At 43.1% G+C, this 27,192-nt stretch overlaps 1 protein-coding gene across 5 annotated transcripts in view; it reads right to left on the reverse strand.

Annotated features, from left to right (window-relative positions):
• Positions 1-27,192, reverse strand: part of KCNIP4 (potassium voltage-gated channel interacting protein 4) — a 281,003-nt gene that overhangs the window by 5,453 nt on the left and 248,358 nt on the right. For all 5 annotated transcript variants that reach the window (XM_026678823.2, XM_087963404.1, XM_087963403.1 and 2 more), the window contains 2 exons: positions 12,305-12,374; positions 3,036-3,106 (listed from right to left, as the gene is read on the reverse strand). In XM_026678823.2, the coding sequence (XP_026534608.1) occupies positions 3,036-3,106; positions 12,305-12,374 (141 nt within the window). The remainder of the gene's footprint in view (positions 1-3,035; positions 3,107-12,304; positions 12,375-27,192) is intronic.

Raw genomic sequence — 27,192 nt, forward strand, 5'->3', positions numbered from 1 at the left:
AGCTCAAACATCAAGCTAGAAACAGGGAGAAGGTGAGTTCTAGTTTTGCCTTAGGCACAAAGCAGCTGGGTGACTTTGGACCAATCGCTCCGTCTCAGCTCTAGGAAGAAGTCAAGGACCAACCAGTTCTGAAAACTTGCCAGGGAAGCTGCAGTCATTAAGAGCCAACACTGACTGAAAGGCATGCATGCATGCACACAAATCTCATAGGGTAACATCAATGCATCCAGCTTATTGGGGCCACACAGAAATCTAGGTTTAAAAAGGTACTTCACATTTTGTTAGAACAATCAACTAGTGGACAACTTGCCTCCAGAAGTTGTAAATGCTCCAACACTGGAAGTTTTTTAAGAAGAGATTGGATAACCATTTGTCTGAAATGCTATTGGGTTTCTGCCTGAACTGGGGTTGGACTAACTCTGTTATTCTATTTCTATTCTATTCATGAAACATCTTCAAGAAAACCACCAAGGACTCCCTAATTATCCTCCTCCTCCTCTTCCTCCTCCTCCTCTTCCTCCTCCTCCTCCTTTCTGCAAACCCCACTTCCTTCTAGCACTGATGATGATACCTAGTTGGGTCATGAAAGGTCTACAAGAAAACCAGCTCAGAGAGCACCAAGGACCCCTCATGTCAACCATGCCCTGCGAATATTCTCCTTTATGGGCATCTACCATTGATCACTCAACTCCACTGAGCAGTGAAACCAGTAGCTTTACAAACAGCACTCACTATCCCTAGCTATGGACCCAACCCAGCTCCCATTTCATGAAGAATTCTTTTTGTTCTTGTGTTCTTGTTTTTGTGAAAGAAGAAGCCACTCTGGCTTTGCTTGCATTCATGTGGACCTGAGGGAAAGCAGAAACTTCGGCTGATGAGATGCCCTTTTTCTCTGCCCTCTTGCCTTAGCACACACAGCAACCTCAATTAATTGACTTCAATTAATTCAGCCGTATAAACGTTTTGTGCCAGGAGGGCGGGAGCTTCTTCCTAGGAGGCAGCCCAGAAATCAAGGCAATCAACACATAAACAAGATCAGGAAGTTACTTGTCTGCTACACAGCAAACAAAAGCTAATTGCAAAGACCAAGTAAAAGGTCATTCTCTCCCGCTCTCTCTCTTTCTCTCCAGACTCCACTGATTTCTTAAAAGCAAATTTTATTGCAGACGCAGTTTGTATTAAGCCCAGGCGGTGATCCAGACTGGTGAGACTGAATGTGATTTAGAGCATGGGTGGTCCTGCGCCTAGTGCCTTCCCAGGAGCTCCTCAACCGAGGCCACGCCAACAGTGAGGAGATCAAAGCTAATCAAAGGCATAGCTGTCGACCCTACCTGTAATTTACATTATTAATTATTCTTCCTCTCTTCGGATGATTTAAGCACGGCCTTGTCCTTTAGTGAACACTGAAATCACTGGCATAACTCAGTTGCCTATGAATACATCAAACTATATTGTGAAAGGTAACATCCCATTAATTTAAAGGTTACTGCTCTGTAGGTATTTTAAATATTCTTCTTTGGGGGGATGAGGAATGAAAAATGTGAGCCGCAGAGATAGAAATAATCTAGCCAGACGGACAAGAGCACTTGTTCTGTGCTTCTTAAAGAAAAAGCAGAATGTTACATAATAAATAGACCTGACTAAGATATACTTTATCCATGCTGAGGATTTTTTTCAGTCACGTTGAGTTAAGTGAAGAGATCCAGTGAGTATTTAAAACTGTTATTCCAGGCAGCGGGCTATCACTGCAGGAATTACCCAGAATGGCAGATAACGATGGAGAATTGGAATTGTTAGCATATTATCAAAATCCCTTCGGTGGCTCACCTGTCTCATCTTTAAATACATATGAACTACTTCATGAATAAATAAATAAAGGCATATTTAATCATTTGCAGACTACTCCGTTTCTACATTCATAAAAAAAGTTCAAGCAATGAATGTGCAAATACTGACAAAGACCTCGTTCAAATGCTTTACTAACTTTTGAAGGCTGTCCATCTTGATCATAACATTCCTCAGTATATATATATCTTTTCCCCCAGGTTTTTAAGGCAGCTTTCCCAATGTTCATCCCTAATTTTATTTCCATAGCAGCCCTCCTCTGGGTCATTATGCCAGAGTCTCCGAGTGTGTGTGTATCACTTATAAATAATATATAAATGCATAAATTAAGGTGTGCAGAGGACATGACAATTCCAGGCTCATCAAGGCAGCTTCCATAGCTGATGGTAGAATTGAACTTGTTCTATTGAGTCTTGGTCCAATAACTTAACTACTCCACTTCCTTGTGTTTACTATAGTGGTTTAAATCAGCAGTTTGCATGTAAAAAAAAACCCCAAAAACTTGGCTTATAAATATATTTGGTTGCCTCCATGATTCTCCAGACCAGGAAGCTGGCTGGGGAATTCTGGGAATTGAAGTGCACCAGGCTTAAAGTTGCCAAGGTTGGAGACCCCTGCTCCAGACCATATACTTGGGAAACATCTCACTGTCTGCACAACATTAGTAAAAACATTAATTAATCTCTTCTTCCTAGTGAAGTATTTAGAATTGGAGAAGACCAAAAAGTTTTTCAATGAGTATAACCCTTAATTGCCCAGGAGAAACAATTTCCTTTCATTTAGCTCTTAAAACAAGAAGGAATTTACAGAGGAAAGATGTTAATTGGGAGATAATGAAAGCTGAAACTTAAATACCTGATTGATTAAAATCAGGCCCTCTTTTCCTCCACTAATTGAATGTTTTCTGATTATATTAAAAAAAATTTCCATCACTCTTCCGTTGAGGGAATATTGGTCGGAGAAGGGATTAAAGGAGGAGGTTGACTAGATAGAGGGAATGAGGTGTGGAGAACTAGAAAACCAGGACTTGCATTTTCCCAAATATTATGTTATTTAATAATAATACTAATAGTAAGAATTTGGTTGACCCAGTATATCTGTTTATGAGCAATATGGAGTATATAAACTTTTAACAAGATTTTGGACTGCATTATAGAACAGAAATAAATAATTTTAAAAAACAGCCTTACCTCAAAACTCACACATCCATTGTGATCTGTGTCAAATGCATTGAACAGAAAATGTGCATATGTTGTAGAATCTGGAATTAAAAAGATTGATCCTTATTAATTGCATATTAAAACTTAACACTTGGAATGACAACTTGCTATCTTTTCCTTACCTCTATTAAGTATTCTTATTAATGGGGGAGGGAGGTTAAGCCATTATTTGATTATTGTCAAGCAATTACTTATAAAAAGTTAACATCCTTCTTATACTTTGCAAGATCCCAATCACAGATAACACAGATGGTGTTAAAAACCCAGTTATTATTTATGGAAATGGGAAATTAACTAAATTACACAGTAGAGTCTCCATTTATATTAGAGAATAGAAACCAAGTCCCGTCAATGGGGTGATTGGAACAAACCACATATGGGTGCATTTGCACATGTTATTCTGTGCTTCATATCTACCATTCCAGGTTTGTTATTTCAGGATTCAAATTCGGAAGGATGACAATGCCACTGTCATTTTTAAAGCACATCATTGTTTGAAGACCCATCAAATTATTACAAGAAGTGCCATTCAGGGCCTAGACAAGAGACATTGCTCCCAATTAGCTAAATTTAAAAATGATTACATTTCCCATTGAATTCAGTCAAATTTAAGACTCTTGTTGGCTCAGTCAAACTTCCTTTCTACCTAGCTACCAAAATGCCGCCACTCCAAATTGCTTTCTGAAACTTATATGTGCAACTTTTGAGCTCCTTCCTAACCTTCATCAAGATTTTATCATGTTTTAGATAGAACATAGACTAATACAGTTGGAAGGGACCTCGGAGGTCATCTAGTCTAACCCATGCTCAAGCAGGAGACCCTATACCATTTCTGACAGATGGCAGTCCAATCTCTTCTTGAAAGCTTCCAGTGAAGAAGCTCCCACAACTTCCGAAGGCAACTTCTGTTCCACTGGTTGATTGTTCTCCCTGTCAGAAAATTTCTCCTTATTTCCAGGTTGAATCTTTCCTTGTTCAGTTTCCATCCATTGTTCCTTGTCTGGCCTTCAATTGCCTTGGAAAATAGCTTGACACACACACCCCTTCCACTCTGGGGCAGCCCCTCCAATACTGAAAGGCTGCTCTCCTGTCTCCCCCATCCTTTTCTTCCCTAGACTGCCAGGCCCTGTTCTTGCAACCGTTCATCACAGGTTTGAGCTTCCAACTGTTGCCCTTCTCTGCGCTCTTTCTAGAGAGTCTCAACACCTTTTTTTTGTATTGTAGTGACCAGAACTGGTTGTGGTATTGCAAGTGTGGCCTTACTAAGGCTTTGTAAAGCAATACCAAGACTTCACATGATCGTGTGAATCTAGTCCATTCAGTAACCATTTCCAAGACACAACTGCACTGAGAAAAGTGACTTATGACCATTTTCACACTTTATGACCATTGTGGCATCCCTACAACTGTAGGGATTCACTGAACGACGGTGGCAAGAAAGGTTGTAAAATGGGGCAGAACTCACTGGGGCAAATGCCTTTCTTAGCAGCACAAATTTGTTGCTCGATGGTGGTCGTAAGTCGAGGACCCACCAGTGCCAGTTTGGCCATTAAACAGGATCCTGTGTTTTGCCCCAGATGCACTTCCCAAGGGCTCTGCAGAGGAAGCTCCAAGAAGGAATCGAAGCTCGTGCGTGGATCCTGGTGGCCTGGGGCTCACCTGGCGCATCAGTCCCACTTGAGCCACGCCCCTTTCTCCAGCTACCCCTCCGCCTGCCCATCTAAGCCCCAGATCTGAGGGTCCACCTTTGAGAGTCCAACACTTCCCTAGCTGGGCTGTGGATATTGGACGCTGACTTTCTCTCTCCTACGTTCATCTGATCTCCAATGAAAACAAGACATCAAAATGCATTTTAATGGTACTGGTCAGGCTGCTCTCTCTAAGCCACTAACAAAAATAAACTCAACCAGATCCTTCATACTTTCATGCATTCTCTTCCCTCAGTAGATCAGATGGTCTCACAGCCTTTACTCAGCAAAACAGCCAAGAAAAAAAAGAAAGATAATTGCAATTAAAATCAGGCTGATGCAGGATGTTCTTCAGCTTTTAATGAGTCCTATTTAATATGGTTTCCCCTTACGACGCTACAATATAAGCTGGAAAACATGGGGTAGATCGTGAAATGCAACCCTCCTCATTCTTAATGATAGCAATGCTGGAGCCGTTGGATTTCACCTTTCCATTTGATGGAATCGATTTCTGAATCGCATTTATGACTCACATTTAATGCTCCCATCAGGCTGAATGCCCCGTCATTCATGCCAAAGCCGTTGTGCGCTTTTTATCTGACTCCAACCGGCTTAATGGTCTGAATCCGAGTGATTGGAGCTGATTTGCATTTGCACAATTAAAATTCTGCAAAAGGGGAAAGGAATAAACAGCCTCGGGGCCTTAACGAGGTTCAGACCAAGCAAACCAAACTGCTAACTGTTTTTACAATATTTATTAGCGTCTACATTTAACAACCCAGACGGTAGTGTAGAAGGCAGTGGACACCTGAGCAGGATAAACAACTGGCAAATAAGGAAAAGAATTAGAGAACAGAGGATAAAACCATCGGCCACTAAGTTGCCACCTTGCTTTGGAGGTTTTTGGAGAACCTCAAGACGGGGAGAAATAGAGTTGATATTGTAAAGCTATACCCTAGTCTTGGAATTTTAGGCAAAAGGAAGGTATCAAAATTATTTCGGCGGCATTATTGTCCCTCCATACGTGTGTGTTGTGGTTTGCCGGCCGCTGGTGCAGCCAGCAGTGGAATCGGACAGTGGGAAAGAATGGGCACCAGTCCGGTAGTCTGGAGAAGACTCAGATGAGGGTCCTGCATCTGATGCAGAGATGGGGCCAGGACCATCTGGGAGTGGAATGCTGCCTTTGGAGCCTTAGGAGTCTGGCAGCAGCGAGGCAGAGGAACCAGGGGAGCCTGTTCCCAGCGTGCGTGTGCGCAGAGCTGCTAGAAGGCGAGAGCAGCTGAAGCAGAAGGGGTGACTCGAAAGTAAGGCTGGGAGGTGATTGCCCCTCCCATAAGGGATAAGGGACAGGCCAAGATGACAAAACCTTTGCAGGAAGAAAAGTCGTTCGATCGGTTCAGATTCATTCTTGAAGCTCTTTGTACTTCGGTTGGTTTTCTTTCTAGTTCATTTGACACTTCTGTTATTGGCAGCACTTCACAGAATTGAAACGTGGGTGCATATCTCGAGGGACCATTTGAGATTAATTACTGGCTGGGAATGAAAACAATTCCCAGCGTTGCAATAAAACAAGACTTGTTTTTAAAAGAAGCCTGTGCGTAATTATGGTCTCAGAAACCTTGGTCAGAACCAGGGGTGGGATACGACAGGGTTTACTTCTGGTTCGGGATTTATGAGCTTCCCTGCACACTGTGAGCCACGCACCTGTAAATCGTCATCAGCATGCTGTGTGCGGAGACACAGCCTTTGAAACAGCCCTTTTTTCCTGCTTTTTAAACTGCAGCTGTGCCTCATTCTGCAGCTGAAGTTGAAAAATCAGGAAATAAAGATCAGGTAAGAGCCCAGGTGGGCAGGTGGGCAAAAACATCAGCAGACATAGAACCGGTTCTATGTCTGCTGCTCTTCAGAGCTACCGGTTCTACAGAGGTGGACAGAACCGGTAGAAACCCACCCCTAGTCAGAACAGTGTGTGGTTGTGCCAAGAATCACTCCCCTGTCCCGTCCTGTGTCATTTAAGGCAGTGATCCCCAACCTTTTTTACGCTGCGGCCCGGTACCGGCATCAGCTGGGCGCCGCGGCCCGGTACCGGCATCAGCTGGGCGCCGCCATCTTTTTGATGAAAAAGTGCTTCCGGTGACCTCACCGGAAGCACTTTTTCATCAAAGATGGCGGCGCCAGCGCTTCTGGTGAGCTTTTCCTGGTAGAAATAGCTTTCCGGGTCACCGGAAGCGCTGGCGCCGCCATCTTTTTGATGAAAACGTGCTTCGGTGAGCTTTCTACCCGGAAAAGCTCACGGAAGCCATCTTTTTTGATGAAAACATGCTTCCGGTGAGCTTTCTACCTGGAAAAGCTCACCGGAAGCACTTTTTCATCAAAAAAGATGGCGCCCAGCAAGCCAGCGGCCCGGTAGGACCTGTTCCGAGACCGGTACCGGTCCGTGGACCGGTGGTTGGGGACCCTGATTTAAGGCACTTCGGGGTTGAAAGGATGAGCTGGTGACATCACCATTGTCTGGGGAACACACCCGTGGGAGCTCCTTTCATGTCCCCACCAAGGAACTGGAGCGAATGACGGAGCTCACCCCACCATGCAGCAGCAACCGGGTCTCGAACGGGAGCCTGCTAAGCTCCAACTCAGTGTCCTCACCATGTGAGCCACAAGACTCCTAAGTATCGATGGGTTTTGTTTGGCAGGACAACCCCAACCCTTTTCCGTCCAAGATCTTCATTTGAGTAGCGTTAGCTGAGGCCTGATGCAAAGTTGAGAAGGTTGGATTCATTTGTCATCCAGTGAGGGCCTCTATACTCTTTCAGGGACATCTGTCAAGATGGCAGCTATGATGGCTTTGAAGTAGCGGAATTCTTGGCTTGCTGGGGTGGAGCCATGGTTAGAGTATAGCATTGCAGGGTAAACTCTGCCGACTGCCAGCAGTTCAATCCTGACTGGCTCGAGGTTGACTCAGCCTTCCATCCATTCTGAAGTCAGTAAAAGGAAGACCCAGATTGTTTGGGCCAAGAGGTTGGCTCTGGTAAATTGCTCAGAGAGAGGGCCGTAAAGCACTATAAAGCGGAATATAAGTCTAAGGGCTATTGTTATTTTTGACTCCTTGGTTGCCGCCAATTTTTCTACATGACAAAAAAAGTTTTCTCTGAGGGAAAAAAAATGGCTCCTGAAATATTTGTTCTGATTCTGAGGGGGAAAAATGCTTGACCGAATTACATTTTTTAAAAAACCAACGAAGATACAGGATACCGTGAGCAGCATCCTAAATTCATTCAGCAATCAAAATGACCAAGAGAGATGATGGCTCGGCTGCTTTAATTTGATCTGTTCTCATGGATTTGTTGCAAGTTTTGTTGTTTGGATAATCCCACTTCTCTTGCTTTGACTCATAAAAGCCAGGAAATCATTTCTCAACGCCAGACTGGTGAGCCTTTTGATCCTGAGTGAAAAGCCGTGCATGACAAGAAGGGATTGATCGGATGGCAGGGGGGTTGGACTAGAAGATCTCAAGGTCCCTTCTGCTCTATTCTTGACTGATTGGATGGATTGATTGATTAGCCATGAAGTGACCCCTTTCTAAACGAACTGCTGGATCACCACAGAATAGAATTCAGACCATCGGTCGGTCTTCCTCCAAGGCCGATGTTCACTACTGCAGGGAAAAAAATGCTAGACTAGATGACCAGTTGGCCATACCTGGCAGAGTTTTTTGTTCCTTATAAGGGAAAAAGGCTAAGAGTCCTTCAGTTTTAGGATGACTATATGAGTATCATGGAGAGGTTTTTCTGGCAAATATACTGTAAGGAAATACATTAAAAAGAACAAACAACCTTCTGGTCTATTTAGGTCTATTGGGATTTCCCGGTTTTATTCCTTCAAAAACTAATCAGATCCAACCTTACTTCGGTTCTATATGTGAGGATGGGAGGGCGGTGTTTTTGTTCTGAGATAGTCAAGGCTACCACCTTGGAACCCAAAAATAAAATAAAATAAAATGTCCTTTATGCTGATCTGACGCCCACTTAAATGTACAGCCAGCTCCTTGTCAACTTTCTGAGGAATAACCTGGAGGCAATTTTTTCCCTGTGTGTTTTTCAACGTCTGCAGTGCTGAAGCTTGATTAGACTTACTACTGAGCCTATTGGTGTTGTGACACATCTTTTTTAAATAAAAAAAAAGGAAATGCCATCCTTTCAAATAGCATGAAAAAGAAAATGCATCGCTTTCTTTCTAACTTGAAATACGCTAGGAATATGCGCCATGTGGGAAATGAACAGAAGAGAACACCAGAGTTGGAAGGGGCCTCGCAGGTCTTCTACTCCAATCCCCTGCTCAAGCAGGAGGAGGCCATTCTGGACAAATGGGTTGCCCAACCTCTTAAAAAACCAACCAACCAACAAAAACAACCCATGAAAATATTTCTTAAAAACAAAAGGATGTTGGCTGTGTCATGTTCTTGAGGGCTTCCCATCCAGTTCAGGTGGAGAAATGGAGGGGAAAAAAAAAAACATTCCAGGGAATTTGCACATAATTTGGCAGAGAAATTTCTCAGCGAAGAACCATAGACTACAGAAAAACAAGCCAGGAGAAAGTCTAAATCAGGGATCCCCAAACTTGGCAACTTTAAAACTTGTGGATTTTAACTCACAGAGTTAAACGTGGGTTGCGTGGCTTACGGGGGAGGAAAGGGCCCTGATTCCCTTCATTAGCTGCAGCTGGGAACCCCGTGTTTAAAAAGGGAAGCTGCGCACATGCATGGCAGCTGATAAAATGCCCTGCTTAAGAAGAGGAGAATTGGCTGGCTTCCGTACGAGAAGGAGCCAGAAAAATAAGCACAAAAACACCAAGTTGGCTTCCTTATTATCCACCCTGCACCAACCTATGCAAGAGCCAGGAATTCTTCACTGACGGTGGTGGAAAGCTGTCAAGTCGGTTAAGAAACAAGGAAGCCACATGCCTCACGACACAAAGGGAGGTCAGCAGGAGAGCCTGCATTTGCATCAACTTTAGGCGTTGAGCTACCCATTTCAATGGCTTCTGGATTCCATCTCTCCCGGCCTCTCCTAAGATGACATTCTGTGGGAGGGAACGAATGCCGGCAACCCCCCCCACCGAGCCGCTTATAAGGCGTCCCTGGAAGCCTTGCCAGCTGTCATTACGTGGCTCTGAAGATATTTGTGGGATTTCTTTTCTCCTCCTTCAAAGCTCCAACTTGCATCTTGAGTACTAGTGAAAGAGTCATTCTTTTATTAGTCAGCCTGTGCAGGAGGCACATAAGAAACGAGTCGGTCTTTTATTCTTCTTTTTTAGCAAGGCACGATACCACTTTTCAATTTTCCTCTGCCAAGCGTTTGTGAGTTTTGGTAACTGCAGGAGACAAGGGGAGCTAATTGTCACTTTTCAGAGGGAGGGGCAACTCTGCTTGGACCCCTCCCCAAATTTAGGAATAATCCGATATGAGGGATAATGATGGATGAATACAGTCATATGTCTATGGAGACTCTCGGTGCTCCAGGTCATGGTGGCCCCAAATGTGTTTTTTTCAAGAGGCAACTGGGCTTTCAAGGAAAAAAAATCAATTTCCTTGAAGACGTTTCTCTTCTCATCCAAGAAGCTTCGTCAGATTTAACAGATAATCAGAGTTGGAAGGGACCTTGTAGGTCATCTAGTCAAACCCCGCTCCTACTAAGCGGGAGACCGTACACCATTTCTGACACATGGCAGTCCAATCTCTTCCTGAGCGTCTCAGGTGATCAATTCCGTCTGGAGTCAGAACTGAGGAAGCTTCTTGGATCAGAAGCAAAGCGTCTTCAAGGGAAAACCAAGGAAGTCCAGTTGCCCCTCAAAAGAAAAGCACCTTTGAGACAAGAACAGTCCACAATTCAACTTTTTTGAGAAGAACTGATGGTCACAACAATTTATGTGCCTAGATTAATCTGGCTTAATTTTTGAAGGTGCCTTTCTTTTTTTTCCTCCTTTCCAATTCCTGCTTTTCGTACTACCTTGCCTGACAAAGATAGGTAGGAGAGAGGGGTGGGATTCAACTATTTTAACAACCGGCTCTGTGGGCGGGGCTAGGTGGGTGCCGCCATGTGACTGGGTGAGTGTGGCTTCTTTAATTTTGCAGCAGGCCCCACCCCCCATGTTTTTGGCTTCCTGGGCCTCAGGGAAGCCTCTTTGGGGGGGCATTTTTGCACCCAGGAAACTTCCCTGGGGCCCAGGAAGTCAAAAAAACAGAGCGCAGGGGGGGGGGGGCAGCACCCCCATCCCACCCCCAGTACGCCCCTTTTTGCCTCCTGGGCCCCAGGGAAGCCCCCTGGGAGAACCGGTAAGACAGCGAGTGGGATCCCAGCACTGCTGATCATTGGGAATACCTTAAGGCAGGGGTCCCCAACCACCGGTCCGCGGACCGGTACCGGTCCACGGAACAAGTCCTACCGGGCCGCTGGCTTGCTGGGCGCCGCCATCTTTTTGATGAAAAAGTGCTTCCGGTGAGCTTTTCCGGGTAGAAAGTTCACCGGAAGCACGTTTTCATCAAAAAAGATGGCGGCGCCCAGCTGATGCCGCAGTCACTCACCGGGCTGCGGCGCCCAGCTGATGCCGGTACCGGGCGGCGGCGTAAAAAGGTTGGGGATCACTGCCTTAAGGCCTAAGAAATACCTTAAGGCAGGGTGTCCAACCTTGGCAACTTTAAGACTTGTGGACTTCAACTCCCAGAATTCCTCAGCCAGCTAGCTGGCTGAGGAATTCTGGGAGTTGAAGTCCACAAGTCTTAAAGTTGCCAAGGTTGGACACCCCTGCCTTAAGGTGTGACTGGGCAGGGAAGAACGCAGTCAGCGATGCGCATGCGTGATAAGGACTGACTGGGCGGGGAGGGGCAGTCAGAGAGGGGCGGAGCCAGCCAGGGACACGATTTGCCGGTTCTCCAAACTGCGCAGAATCATAACAACCGGTTCTATGGAACCGGTCCAAACCAGTAGAATCCCACCCCAGGTAAAAGATCTTGGTAGCAAGCTGGGTATTAAAACCTATTAAAAAGTATATCTATTCCTTTTTTGTTTTTGTTTTTTATTTCTACTGTTTTCTTAATAAGACCCTTTGAAAATGAAAGAAAAGATAACGATATTTATTGCAGCTCTCCCCACCGCTTCAAGCTAATTTGGCACGGAAAGCAGTGTGAAACAAAGCATACCTTTGAGCCCAAAGGCAGAGTATTCTTGAACGACCAGCCCAGGGGTCTCCAAACTTGGCAAGTTTAAGACTTGTGGACTTCAACTCCCAGAATTCTCCAGCCAGCTATGAATTCTGGGAATTGAAGTCCACAAGTTTTAAAGTTGCCAAGTTTGGGGATCCCTGGGCTAGCCTATGGCTAAGACATAAGACACCCATGAAGGAAACCCCAAGAAACCTTTCCAACCATCCATGGAAACGCATAAGTCACTGAATTCCCAAGACCACCACCCCACTACCCCCCTGGATATTAAAGCCGTGAGACGTAACGGGGGGTGGGGTACATGCAAAGAGGACTACTTATGCCAAAGGACTCACCTCCCTGTGGGAAGAACTGAGAGTAAATCTCTTTGAAGGTCTCTTCATTAACAATCCCACTGGGGCACTCCTAAAGAAAGTGGCAGAGAGGCGTGTGAATAACAAACCTATTCTCCAGCTGTCCAAAAGCACCACAAACTCACACAATGGTTTCAAAAGCTTAAAGGGGTCAAGGGAGACAATTGCCTGCAAAAGGAATCGGACTCTATATGCCAACTCTGGGCCTTCCTCTTATTTCCTGGCTCCACGTTTGCTTCCCGCAAGGAGACACGGAAACCCCCTGATAGGATTCTGGCAGTTAACTCCATTAAATCATGAGTCTCGAGCCAAACTTCCAAAACTTTCAAAGGATTTATTGGGAGTTAACATGCCGGTATTGCCTGGGTGGATCCGACTCTGAGACACATCATTCATTGTCACCCTTGACCCTGGTTTTCCCCCAGCCCTCTGGGTGTATCGTAATTCATATTCTCCGTTGGGACACATCCATAGCCCAGAGTCTTCAATCATGCTCTCCAGTTAGAATTTTGCACGGCAGAAACTTCAGTCACCTAGTTACTATCTTTGAAAAACTACTCTATTTATGGAATGCACTTTCGGTTTCCAAACTGCCGCACTGCTCTTTCAAACCCCTTTCCCCTCTCCCTTTCTGTTGGCAACTCTAAAAAGACCATAGAAATATTTTATGAGTTGACACCCCTGTCTTCCCGCACCGAAGCTCTGGGAGCAACTGGCCACTGCTCCGAGTACAATTCTATTAATACAGGTAGTCCTTGACTTACAACAGTTCATTTAATGACTGTTCCAGGTCACAATGGCCCTGGAAAAAAGGGACTTATGGCAGCTTTTCACATTTACGACCGTTGGCAGCATCCTCCAGGTCGTGTGATCCAAATTCAGATGCTTGGCAAACTGGCTCATATTTATGATGGTCGTAGTGTCCCGGGGAGTCACATGATCCCCTTTGGTGACCTTCTGACAAGCAATGTCCATGGCGAGGCCAGATTCACTTAACGACCGGGTTACTAATTTAACGCCCACGGGGATTCATTTGACAAGAGCAGCAAGGAAAGTCATAAATATGGAGCAAACCCGACTTAAGCAATGTCTCTCACTTAGCAGCAGAAATTTTGGACCCGATGGTGTTCGTAAGTCGAGGACTACCTGTACAGACAGCCCACCAACCACCCTTTGAACCCTATCAAGGAATTCTAGATTTTCTGTCCCTCGGCTAATAAAATGGTCTCTTGTTGAAGTTCCCTTGCGAGGAACCAAACTTAGCGCCTTTGTTTGAAGCCTTCCTTGTTCTTCACGTCTGATAGGAAAGATGCAATTTATGTAAAACTTCCCCAGACCTCAGCGATGGCATCCAAGGGTGAGTGTGGCTGGCACATCATGGCATTATAGAATATGAAAACATTTCCCCCCTGCAAGAGAATCACTGACCAACGTGCTTCAGAGCATCCCAGTGTAACCAGCTTGAATTGTATTTGCGCAAAACTGGAAAACTGAAAAAATTCCAATAGAAGAGGAGGTGATAAAGAAAATAATGGAATGTGCAGGAACGAGTAGATTGACATTTGCCATTAGAGAGCAACAAGAAAAAGAGTATATAAAATTTGGGATTTATTTTATCGATGGCTAGATAAGAAAACAGAGAAATAAAATATATTATAATATTAATACAATATAATAGTAAAGATAATACAATATAATGTTAGGTAATAATTGATTATTGTGAAATGAATGACAATATGAATTAGGTTTTGTAAAAGTTGAGACTTGCTCGAAAAGGATGATGTGTAATCATAGTCTAATAATGATTTGATAATAATATAATATTAAGTGGACAATAGCTTCATACATTATGAATTGTAACATAAAATTAGGAGGGAAAGACTGTTGACATTGTGCACAAGAGATATGTACCAATTGACACACTGTACAATGGAAATAAGATTTTATTTTGTGTTTTGCGTTTTTGTGTTTGTTTATGTTTGTTGTTAAAAAAAATACTATTAAAAAAAAAGCATCCCAGTGTTGACACGGCCATCGTTTAGAAATCTCTTGTTCTTCTAAATCCATTTTATCCCCAAGGGAAAGAGCGAGTTACATCATTCGGACCAGATCGATTTGAATCCCGTGGGGCAAACGTTTGATCCCTTAACCAACCCGTCTTCCGCCCCTCCCAGGAAAGGTGAGGAGGGACAACCCAAGCGATCAGTTTCAGGAAGACTTCTTAAATCAAAGGTGGCCACCTTTTAGATGAGTTATTGCCTTTCAGGATGACCATTTTTTTTTCCCCAAGACCCATTTATAAAAAGACAAAAAAAATATGATGACGATTCTTCTGGGGCATGAAAAAGATGCAAATAGAGAAGATCCCTTGAGAAAGTTTTTCACTCCGAAAAGAAGAAAATGTCTCATTGAGCTTTTATTATGTCTGGACCTGCCTTTCTCTCTTTCTCTATCGGACAGAGAAAAATACATTCAGAAAGTCGACTCTGCTGCTTTTAGGGCAGAGGTCCCCAACCTTGACCACTTTTAAGACTTGTAGACTTCAACTCCCAGAGTTCCTGAGCCAGCAAAGCCAGCAAAGTTGGCTGAGGAAGTATGGAAGTTGAAGTCCACAAGTCTTAAATTTGTCAAGGTTGGAAACCCTTGTTTTAGGGTAGTGTAGTGTGAAGGTCCTTCAACAAGCTTCAGAAACAAAACTCACCCTTTCTAAGGCAACCCCAATCCATCACTGTCAGCCTTCGAGATTTCTTTCCTTTGCTTTGCATCTTTCGGCTGCCATAGTAACGGGGGGAGGGGTGAAATAATTGGGTTTTGTGGGTGTGGGAAACATGCTGGAGGTTTAGAGAATGAAATGTATGAGTTGGGGAAAAACTTTCTTGTTTATGCTTCTTTGCTGGGCTGTGCACAGGTGCAACTCTTTATCAAAAATAGGCCAAGGTCAATGGAGAGATGCCTTCATCACCACCTGAAGATGGCCCACATGACATTATATACAACTGTAATTGGATGGACCATTTGAACTATGGTGGGTGGGAACGTTGCCATCACTTGGTATATGTGATTTTCGTGCTCAGTTCCTCAGATTCAGAATTCCTTTGATGCTACCACTTGATTTCTAGTAAAAGATGTTTTTCTCTATATTAATGGAGTCTAAGCGTTCCTTTCTTGGATTTTGAATGGAGAACTGCCTGACATTCACCCTCCAGGCTGTTCTCCCCTAGGGCCCCATCCCAAATAACACTTAAGGGTGGACCTTTGCTGGCTAGCTGGGGAATTCCTGGAGTTCACACCTCAGGTTGCTGATGCTGAGAAAGCAGGGTTGTACATGAATGTAGGGTACCTTCTCCAGGTAGGATTCAACATTTCAAATACAATTTCAAACTCTTTCTGAGAATTCCAAGAAACATGCACCATAGCATTGGGATGGGCTGCTACTGGTTCGCATCTGTTCAGGCAAATTCGATGTTAATTTTACATCTGGTTTGGCGAACCAGTAGTTGCAATGACTGGCTGGCCCTGCCCACCTCGCCTCTCCCAGGAGTCTCCACGTGGCCTGTTTTGGATCTCAGGTAAGTGCTAAGGTGGGATTAGAACTCATCGTCTCCTTCTGATTGGCCCAAAGTCATCCAATTGGCTTTCATGGCTAAGGCAGGACTAGAACTCACAGTCAGAAATGGTGTAGGGTCTCCTGCTTTGGCAGGGGGTTGGACTAGATGACCTGCAAGGTCCCTTCCAACTCTGTTAATCTGGATCTGTGTGTCTCCTGGTGATTGGCCCGAAGTTACCCAGCTGGCTTTCATGGCTAAGGTGGGTCTTGAACTCTCCATCTCCTGCTTTCTAACCTGGTACCTGAACCTCCAGACCAAACTGGCTATCATATAGCACATAGTACAGTTGTAATAGTGCAAAATGTTTTAACGATTGATCTAGTGGAGTCACGCAAGACATCTTCCCCAGAGTACTTTAAGATTTCAATTTCACAAAGCTTATCTCTTCCTTCCCTTTCCATTCTGGGGCAGAAGAAAAATCCAAAAGTCAAAGGGAAGAGGGGAGACATGGCATCACAATCTAAGTCCCATCCCTTGTGTCTGTTAATTTCCACAAACACAAGCATACGTATGGGTGCAGCTGCTTCCCTGGAATGGTATCTCCCAATTCAAGGCTCGGTCTAAGGAATCCCGTCAATAATAACTCGATTTGCCAGAGGTTTCTATTTTCTCTACAACTAGAAATGCAAAGCAAAAGAATCGTCTTCAGAACAGTTACAATGCATCAAATAATAATAATAAAGTAAAGTGGGTTTTTAAGCATGATTTTTGTGCCTGAAGTTTCTATTTTCACACTGTTTGCTTGGTGACTCTAAAGGAGAGGAGGCTCTAACTAACCTAATTATAAAACTAGGACTACAAAATAAATACACCAAAGTTCAAAACCATTTCATTACAGCTAATGGCCTTGTGACAAGGGAATCCATCTTTTAAAAACAGAAAGCTAATGGAAGACAAACGAACTGTGTAGAGGATGTCAGGCCTGTGGGTTTGACAGCAAAACCAGCACATTCTGAATATCTTTGTAATTTTTACTTGTTAGCTCCTACCATGTTTGAAGATAAAAAAATAAAAATAAAAATCTTTGCTTTATATAATAACTGGCTGTGTGCAAAGTTCCTTTTTCATCATTGTCATAAGGGCAAACGGTCATTGTTCAAGCCAGTTGCTAAATGAGGATTGTCTCTAGTTGATAGAGGAAAAATGCCACGTTGTATTACCAGAACCAAAGAGTTCTTCTTCCACAATAAGATTTTCCACTGTGATCCATTAAACTACCTGCCACCTGGTTAAACCAAATATTGCATCTCTCCAAAATACTTCTTTCTTCTCTTCGGTTCCCAGGTGGAGAGATTATGCTTCTTCCATTTTCCTTTCCTGGCCCTTTTCCCCATCCACCCGATTCTTTCATATTCACTCAAGCATATTAAGAACGATCATACTGATGGATTACCCAATTACGTTAATTATGGCGTTCATTTCGCACAGGGTAAAATTTTGGCAACTCAAATGCCGTTTGAATGACAATCATTCCATGGAAGTTTAAGTTTTTTAAAAGACAGGCTCGTGGAGCAAAATGAAGACTCATTATTGTATTAATTGTAATATTACACTAATCTCAGCAGGAAAGAATCTCAAGGGGTCCCTGTTAAGAATTATCTGAATATTAATGTTAAGACACTTTCCTGAGTATTTCCTCTCCAAGCCCAAAATACGTTTTCGATACCATCTCCAGCGGGTGCAAAACCTACATTCTGTATGACATTGTTCTTTCGAAGAGATTGGCCATTCATCAGTAGTTTTCTTTAATTAGTGTTCTTGATTCCATTATGCTGCCTACTATTTTTTTTAAAAAAAGCAACCTCAATTATCTGTTATTATCTGGAGGGGAGGTTAGAGCGCTATTAATTTAATACTTTAGCTGTTTTCAGCAGAATTAAACTCTTGTGATGGTTGCCTTCATGCCTGAGCCAACTTTAAGAATTAATGAGTGCATGCACTGCTGGCCATAAGCCAAAAATAATTACCAAGGCATATTTGATGTGGTAGCTCATAAAACTTGAGTTACAAGAGTTTTCAAGAGAAGGGAAATGAGTGACAGACTCTCCATCCATACCAGTGGTGGAATTCCAATCATTTCACCACCGGTTCCCTGCCCTAAGGATTTCTTCCAACAACCAGTTCACCAAAACTGCTCAGAAATTTAACAACTGGTTCTTGTGAACCGGTGCGAATCGGCTGAATCCCACCACTGATCCATCCCCTCAGACTTGCAGAAAATTAGCTAGGTTCTTCTTCTTCTACCCCACCTCTCTGTGCCCTTCCCTAAAATTCCCAGAAAAGAGGTGATAAAACCTAACATACTTGTGGGGATTTGGGCCTGCAACTTGGATGGTGTCAGAATAAAGAAGGAAAGGCGACGTTAAATCCCAGTAAAATAAGGGGGACCAAGAGAAGGAAGCACCCTCACGGAAGTAGGGCTGAAAAATCAGTTGGCTGGAGCACATTTGTCCTTGACTTATGACCACAACTGAGCCCCAACATTTCTGTTGCTAACTGAGACATGCGTTAGGTGAATTTTGGCCTTCATTTTGATGATATTTCTTGCCACCATTGTTAAGTGAATCACTGCAGTTGTTCAATTAGTCACCTGGTCGTTAAGTGAATCCTGCTTCCCCCATGGACTCTGCTTGTCAGAAGGTTGCAAAAGGGGATCACATGACACCCCCCGGGATGCTGTGACCATCGTAAGTGTGAATCAGTTGCCAAGGGTCCAAATTTTGATCACGTGGGCTATGGGGATGCCACAACGGTCGTAAGTGTGAAAAAAAGCTCATAAGTCACTTTTTCCAGTGCTTCTTCTCTCTTGATCTAGTTATCAGAGAGCGGAGATAGATGATAGATAGATAGATAGATAGATAGATAGATAGATAGATAGATAGATAGATAGATAGATAGATAGATAGATAGATAGATAGATAGATAGATAGATAGATAGAGATAGAGATAGAGATAGAGATAGAGATAGAGATAGGGATAGGGATAGGGATAGGGATAGGGATAGGGACAGGGACAGGGATAGAGATAGAGATAGAGAGACAGGGACAGAGATATTCGACCGTCTTTTCTTTCTCTTTAATTTTAAAGGGTTTGATAGAAACTTCTGGCATTTCCTTTTTCCAGAAGTTTTTCAATTTATTTTCTAAAGCACCAGAGGGCAGGACAAGAAAGAACGGATGGAAACTAACCGAGGAGAGAAGCAACCTGGAATTAAGGAGAAACTTCCTCACACTGAGAACAATCAACCAGTGGAACAGAAGTTGCCTTCAGAAGTTGTGGGAGCTCCATCACTGGAGGCTTTTAAGAAGAGGCTGGACAACATTTCTTTAGATAACTTATTTTTTCAGTATAGTTTCTGCTTCTCATTTTAACTCAAGCTATGAACCTTTTAAAACTAAATTTGAAACACCCTAAGAGGTTAAATGATTTCCCCCCCAGCATCTCCACCACAAATAAAACTCATGGTGGCACCAAGAATAGACGGACTGCCTCATTCTCAAAAATTCAACTGGGGCTCAAGAGAGTCCAGGAAGGCAGAATCAGGAAGTGCTTAATGAGATCAAAGGGTTGGCATTAAATAGAAATTGAGATATTCAGGAGAATTCTTCTAGCCACCATCCTATCCATGGGCCACTCTGGGCCTTCCTTCCAGAGGAAGATATATAAAATCGTAGCCTCATACAGAACCAATAAATCATTATGCCAAGTGCTGGCTGTAGCAACTGGGTACCTAATTTTTATCTATGCGGACCTGCACAATTTTAAATTAATGATACTTTTTCTCCCCATACTCAAATTAAGCCGCATAAGAACTTTCACTTTTAAATGGCTGGTTTTTATATTTGGGACTGCTGACAGCCTTTCCTGGTATTAGGCCCTTGTTTTATCCAGGCCCAGAAAGAATGCAATAGGAGGTGGAGGATTTGTCTTTCACTGCTTTCTATATCCCCATAAGTTAATCGTATGAAACATCTTCCAGATAATCTTGGCTTCCCTGCCTGTTTACCCATCTGTAACTGTATTCAGGTGGAATTGTAGGGAAATAAGGGAAGGGGGAGAGAGGGGCATGGAGAGGGGAGAGGACTGGAGTGGGGGGAAGGGAGGAGAGAGGAGGGGAAGGAAGGGAAAGGAAAGAAAGAAGAAAATGAGGAGGGGAGAGGAAAGGAAAGGAAAGGAAAGGAAAGGAAAGGAAAGGAAAGAAGGGAAAGGAAAGAAGGAAAGGAAAGGAAGTGTCAGGATTCTGGCAGTTACCCCCATTTTCTATACACATTTTATAGTTGTCAGGAAGAAGAAAAGGAGGGAAAGGAAAGGAAAGGAAAGGAAAGGAAAGGAAAGGAAAGGAAAGGATTGGGGAAGGAAAGAAGAAAAGGAGGAAAAAGGGGAAGGAAAGGGAAGGAAAGGAAAGGAAGAAGAAAAGGAGGGGAGGAAGAAGAAAAGGAGAAAAGGGAAGGGAAGGGAAGGAAAGGAAGGAAAGGAAGAAGAAAAGGAGGGGAGGAAGAAGAAAAGGAGGGAAGGGAAGAAAGCAGGAAAGAAGGAAAGGGAAGGAAAGGGGAAAAAAGAAAGGGAGAAGGAGGGAAGGAAAGGGAGGAAGAAGAAAAGGAGGAAAGGGAAGAGAAGTGAGAGGAAAAGGAGGAAAGGGAAGGAGAGGAAAGGAAAAGAAAGGTTGAAGAAAAGGAGGGAAGGAAAGGAAAGGAAAGGAAGGAATTGGGGAAGGGAAGGTTTTTTAAACTTCACCCTGAGAGTTTTCCCAGGCTGATGAGAAGAGCAAAGCTACAGCATCTTACTCAGTTTAGCTTTAAACAATTTCCAACTCTCCAAGGACCAGATCTGGGCTGGGCTGCAAAAAAACCAAACAAAAAAACAACCCAGGGACTTCTCTTGTTGAAAGATGGAGGGATGGTACCTCTCAATAGGGAAGGAGGTGATCCCAATGCTCATCAATGACTTTTTTTTATCTTTCAAGAAACCAGGAATTTTGTAGTAGATGTTTCTACCTTTGAAAGTGGTTTAAACAATTCTTGGTCCATGACAATAAAGCAGATAATAAAAAAACTTAACAAATTGGCCCTTCAATTCTAGACTTATGGGAAATCTCTTATGCATGGTGCCTAAAAAAACCCAACAGCCAGGACTTTTGAAATTATTTCCATAACTGAATATGGAAATATTTGATTCCAGACAAATAGTTTTGATTGGGAAGGTCATTATTCCACTGAACATTTGGAGGGCAAAACCCCAACTGCTTCCAGCTGCAACTTTCCCCTTTTGTTAGGAACTTTTATTAAAGAAACAGCCCACGTACCAATGTACTTGTGAAATTCACAGCACTCTGTAGCTTTCTTGCAGTTCCATAATTGCACAGTAGAAAGAAATATACACCATTATCGTTTAAAAAATGTGACTTGTTCTCTTTTTCTGAATATTGTGTTACCAGCAAATCATAAATTAACACTACACTTCTTAGCTTAGATATAAATGCTGAGATATATACTGTATGTCTATCCATCCATTTAAATCAGTAAGCTAAAAAATGTCTACTTCTTGTTGGGTGATGCTTGTTGGGGCTGCATAAATCTTATTTAAAGACAGCCGAAAATAACCGACAAAGTGCTTGAAAACCCTAAAGGATGCTTTCCAAAGCTTAGTCGAATTCAAAGGTATGAGAATGACATACAGAGTTTTAATAAATATCCAGATGCAACATTAAGTACTGGTACTGGAATGCGTAAATACTGTGTGAATTTGCCCTTCATTACTTCCCTAACTGTCCTGTTCTGCAGATGAAAATGGCAACACAAACAGCAGCAATTTTTTTCCTTTTTCAAATTATAAGAACAGATCAAACTACGAAGGCTGCTTGTTGACTGTTACCTTTCCCAGTTCCCTAATGTTGGAGAAGATTCACTCAAGCGTTCCAGACTAATTCATAATACTCCAGAGCTTTGATTAGAATTAAGTAGGGGTGAGCTAATTACCCAAATCAATTCATATTTACCTTACAGAGCCTATTTTTTTTTATAAAAAAACCAAGCAAAACTTCATCTTTTTGAATGGCCTAAAGTTCCTAATCAAAATGGATGTTCCAATCTGCCATATCTAAGTGCCAGATTTTTTACTTGGTTTGCTAAATCTGACATTTATTTGTTTAGTGTATGGCACACAATGCCAGTGACCAAGAGCCAGGCAGCGAGCAGCAGGAACTCACCCTGTCCCGCAGAGCTGGGCTCGAACTGCTGGAGTGCAGGCCATTTCTGGCCATCAGTTCCAGCACCATTAAGCTGCTGTGCCACCATGCCCTCTTGCTAAAGCTGACAGGTGACACGTCCTGCATTTGGCCTGAAGCCGCACATTGACCAGGTCTCCGTTAAGATGCCCCCCATCGAAAGGCTGATAATAAGAGGGTGGGTGGGTTGAAGCCACTTGGCCCAATGCTGTTTCTTTGGGGCAGAAGTCCAGAGAAATACAAAACATTCCTTCCCCTTTCCTCCTTTTTAACTGCAAGAAACTTATCAATGGGCAGAAGATGGGAAGGAAAATCGGCCACATGTGGAGCACACCTTTGACAGTTTGCGCAATTGACTCTGAAGTGCTCCTTAAATAAGGCACACCACAGCGCCGTTGGCTTGAAAGGTTAATGACTAGAGCAATCAAACGTTCAGTGTGGCAAGGAGGAAAGGATGGGAGGGCAGCTCCAGCATGGAACTCTCCCACTGTGATCTCCGTCTGAGGAGGATTCACCTGAAAGCCGGGGAGACAAAAAAAGAATAAAAATCACGATTGCCAAATTCAGCGTCGAAGAGGCTGAGGACCCTTCACTAAATCTATTTCCCAATTAAAATATAAAAACAATTATTATTATTTTTTTAACTAAACACACATTTCCTCCAACTACTCAGATCTGGTATCGTTTTACTGTAAGAAATCCTACAGTAGCTGTTTTTTCATCAGATAATTTGCCTGCGCGCAACAATTTTATGCTTCTTACCCTTCTCTCGCAAACGATAAGTTATAACCCTGTTGATGCTACTACTGATCACTTCTTAGCATACGCACACGTATCCATACAGGTAGTCCTTGACTTACGACCTTAAGTCACTTGTGCTGCTTGTTAAGGGGCTTATTACATGACCGACGTGATTTTTTTTTTTTTTTGGAGCAGTTCCTAGGTGAAGCAAATCTATCTGGTTCTTAATGTACCTTGTTAAGTGAACCCATATGATTCAATTAGAATAGAGCTGGAAGGGACCTTGGACTTCTTCTAGTCCAACCCCCTGCAGTGGCTGTCCAGTCTCTTCTTAAAAACCTCCAGGGATGAAGCACCTACAATGTCTGAAGGCAACTTCTGTTCCACTGGTTGATTGTCCTCACTGTTGGGAAGTTTCTCCTTAATTCCAGGTTGCTTCTCTCCTTGAATAGTTTCTATCCGTTGTTTCTTGTCCTGCCTTCAGGTGCTTTGGATAATAATTTGACCCCCCTCTTCTTTGCAGCAGCCCCTCAAATACTGGAAGACTGCTATCATGTCCCCCCTAGTCCTTCTTTTCTCTAGACTGGCCAAACCCAATTCCTGCAACCGTCCTTCATATGTTTTAGTCTCCAGGCCTTCAATCATCTTAGTTGCTCTTCTTTGCACTTTTTCCAAATTCTCTCAACATCTTTTTTTGTAATGTGGGGACCCAAACTGGATGCAGCATTCCAGGTGTGGCCTTACTAAGGCTTTATAAAGTGGTAGTAGTACTTCACACAATTTTGATTGTTTATACAACCCAGGATTGTATTAGCTTGAGTCTTAATTGAAATCTGTGACCCTTAAGTTATGTGTGTTTTTTTAATCGAAACTGGAAGTAAATGCTGGTTTCCGGTAAAAAATCATTGTACATTGTGGCTACGTGACTGAAGGATGCTTATAAATGTAGGCTGGTTGCCAAGAATTTGTTAAGCGTAATTATGCAACTGCAAGGGGACAATAGCCATCAGAACTCGGAATCTATGTCATAAGTGCCTTTTCTTTTTCTTTGGGGATTTAAGCAACCAGTCGTAAATCAAGGACTATCTACATGGAGTGCAAAATACAGATCCCCAGTGAATAAATGGGAGGAATCTAGACAGGTTCCACTCACTGAGAGTGGTCCTTGGTTAATTATGGTAATTGAGACCCAGAATATATGTTGCTTAGGGATGTGGTTAGAAAGCATATAACCACACTTCACAACTGCATCACTTCACAAAACAGCAGCCCTGGTGCAGCAGGAACGTGGTGAGGCTGGAGGTGGCAGTTACCATTTGGGAGAGAGAGTTACCAGAGCAACAACATCAACCCACTTCTGCAGGCTTCCCCATTGACTTTGCTTGTGGGAAGCCGGCAGGAAAAGTTGCAAGAGGGACCACCTGACTGTGGGATACCACAACTGTCATACATGTGAGCCTGTTCCAGCACCCAATTCACGTGACCATGAGGGTGTTGAGATGGCCAGGAGGATGCCGAGTTCTGATCATAAACACCACGATACCATTGTAACATTGAACTGAACAAGCAATCATTAACCAAGGATTGCTGCCTCTATTGTATCTCTATTAAATCTCTACTATAATAATATATAAACTGCTTCCAGCTGATGGATCTGATAATTGCATCTTCCCATCCTAACTGTTTTGCTATTGTGTATGAATTACAGTAATTTACAGTTTTGAAGTGCTGGTTTCAACAGAACACAATCACAACCAGCACTTGTAGAACAGTAACACTTGTCACCACTCCATTGCAATACACAGACTGTCATTCCCAGAAACGTAACAAAATGCTCCTTTTCTGCATAGCAACCGTCAAGTGAAGGTAAGCAAATTAACAGCTTCACTAGTTCAGCTTGACAAAAATCTTTCATGGGGTGTTTACAACTATTAGGCATGGCCTTGGCCCCTCTCCCATGGTTAGGTAAAAGGTAAAGGTTCCCCTCGCACATCCGTGCTACTCGTTTCTGGCTCTAGGGGGTGCTGCTCATCTCTGTTACAAAGCTGAAGAAGAGCCAGCACTGTCCAAAGATGTCTCCGTGGTCATGTGGCAGGCATGACTAAACACCAAAGGCGCACAGAACACTGTTACCCTCCCACCAAAGTGGTCCCCTTTTTCTACTTGCATTTATTTTACATGCTTTTGAACTGCTAGGTTCGTAGAAGCTGGGACAAGGAATGGGAGCTCACTCCGTTATGTGGCGCTAGGGATTCAAACTGCCGAACCACCGACCTTTCTGATCAACAAGCTCAGCATCTTAGCCCTTGAGCCACCATGTCCCTCTCTCTCATGGTTGGTCCCCTCTCAATAGTCTTTGAAGATAGGCTGTTATTCAACCCAGAGGTGTTGACGGTTCTCACTCTCTTCCCAATTAGCTTTATTGGCCAACTGTTGGCCCCGCTGTTTTGGAGAAGAACAAAAGCTTTCTTCTGCCCACGAGAATGCTTTACATCAGAAGACAAAGCAAAGGGAAGACAGGTGGAGACGGGAGATAAGAATCACGACACCGAAAGTTGGCCTTCTGGAGCAGGGACTCCTTTCTCAACACGGGGCACTGGGGTCCAAGATGAAAGAAACAGCAGTATAGCTCCAGCAGAATGGGTGAAAGGCCTTACCTGACATGCCAGAAGAGCTGAGAGGCCAAGGGAAGGGAGGGTCTGAGGGCAGGAGGTCTTGCAAGGCAGTTTGGGGGAGATGGAGTTGAGGGATCTATTCTTGAGTCCAAAAACAAAGCATGGAATTCATGGCCTCCATCCATCCCTTGCTAATTCTTACCTGGCCTCTTATCACTTCTGCTCTAAGTCAGGGCCAATCACCTGACCTTCTCTTCCAGATGATGGGGAGAAAAGCCTTACCAGGTTTTGAACACCTTGAAACTGTTCTTGAAGAGGCCGAAAAAAATATATATATGGGAAAACTTAACTTTCCTATCAATACAATAAAGAGAATTGGCGTAAAGTAAAATGATCAATTGGTGAGAGGTTTTATCTCCTCATGGGAACCCTAAGTAGGAAGGACTTCCAAAACCCTAAAGGAGAGAAGCTCAGTCATTAATCCAAATTCATTTGAAGAAAGATTTCCTCCTCTTTTGAGAAGATTAGCTTCCTTAGGGTTTGAGACGGCTGTCCTGAAATCAAGACAACTGTTTATTTTCAGTGACAAAGTGTCTAGAGTGATGTTCCAAAATGAAAAGCTAAATGTTTTGTGTGTTCTTAGGGTTTTGTTGCATGAAAATAAAGTTACAGGGAAAAAATACTGATCTGCACTTGTGCGTTGGCCAGTTAATTCCCATTAGTTAGTAAGACTGGATCTGCAACTTTTTCATTTCATTAGACTTTCTGTCCTGTCCATAACATCTAGCTGAAAACAGCCTGCCTTCCATGGAGGACCTGTGTACTGCATGGCCAGAAAGAAGGCTGTGAAAATATCTACAGATCCCTCGCATCCTGGACATAAACTGTTTCAATTCCTTCCCTCAAAACGACGCTATAGAGCCCTGCACACCAGAACAACTAGATACAAGGGGAGTTTTTCCCGAAAGCCATCACTCTGCTAAACAAACAATTCCCACAACACGGTCAAACTATTTACTAAGACGGTATTACTATTCTTCTCCTCATCCTTCCTATTACCTAATTCCTTAGCTTCTTATGACCATCACTTTGTTGCTTGTATCTTATGATTTATATTGTTTGATTTAGTATCCTAGTATGATTGATGTTGATTGCTTATTTAGCATCCTATGACTATCACTAAGTGTTCATTCTTCCAATTCAGGATTAATGCATTTTTATGATGACTATGATCATAGTTGATCACTTGTTGCTTTTATGTACACTGAGAGCTTCTGCACCAAAGACAGATTCCTTGTGTGTCCAGTCACACTTGACAGTAAATAATTCTATTCTATTCTATTCTATTCTATTCTATTCTATTCTATTCTATTCTATTCTATTCTATTCTATTCTATTCTATTCTATTCTATTCTATTCTACTCTACTCTACTCTACTCTACTCTACTCTACTCCTCTACTCTGCTCTGCTCTGCTCTGCTCTGCTCTGCTCTGCTCTGCTCTGCTCTGCTCTGCTCTGCTCTACTCTACTCTACTCTACTCTATTTCTATTTCTAGTTCTAGTTCTATTTCTATTATTCTTCTCATTCCTGAGGATCATGTCTAATCTACTTGGGGTGTGGGTGTGCACTTCTTCTATTGGTGTGTTTTTCTTCCACCCTTCCTTTCACAAACGCTCTGCAA

Source organism: Notechis scutatus, chromosome 4 (assembly GCF_049901735.1).
Source record: "Notechis scutatus isolate UNSWTSFEM ecotype Mainland chromosome 4, rNotScu1.2, whole genome shotgun sequence".
NCBI lineage: Eukaryota > Metazoa > Chordata > Lepidosauria > Squamata > Elapidae > Notechis > Notechis scutatus.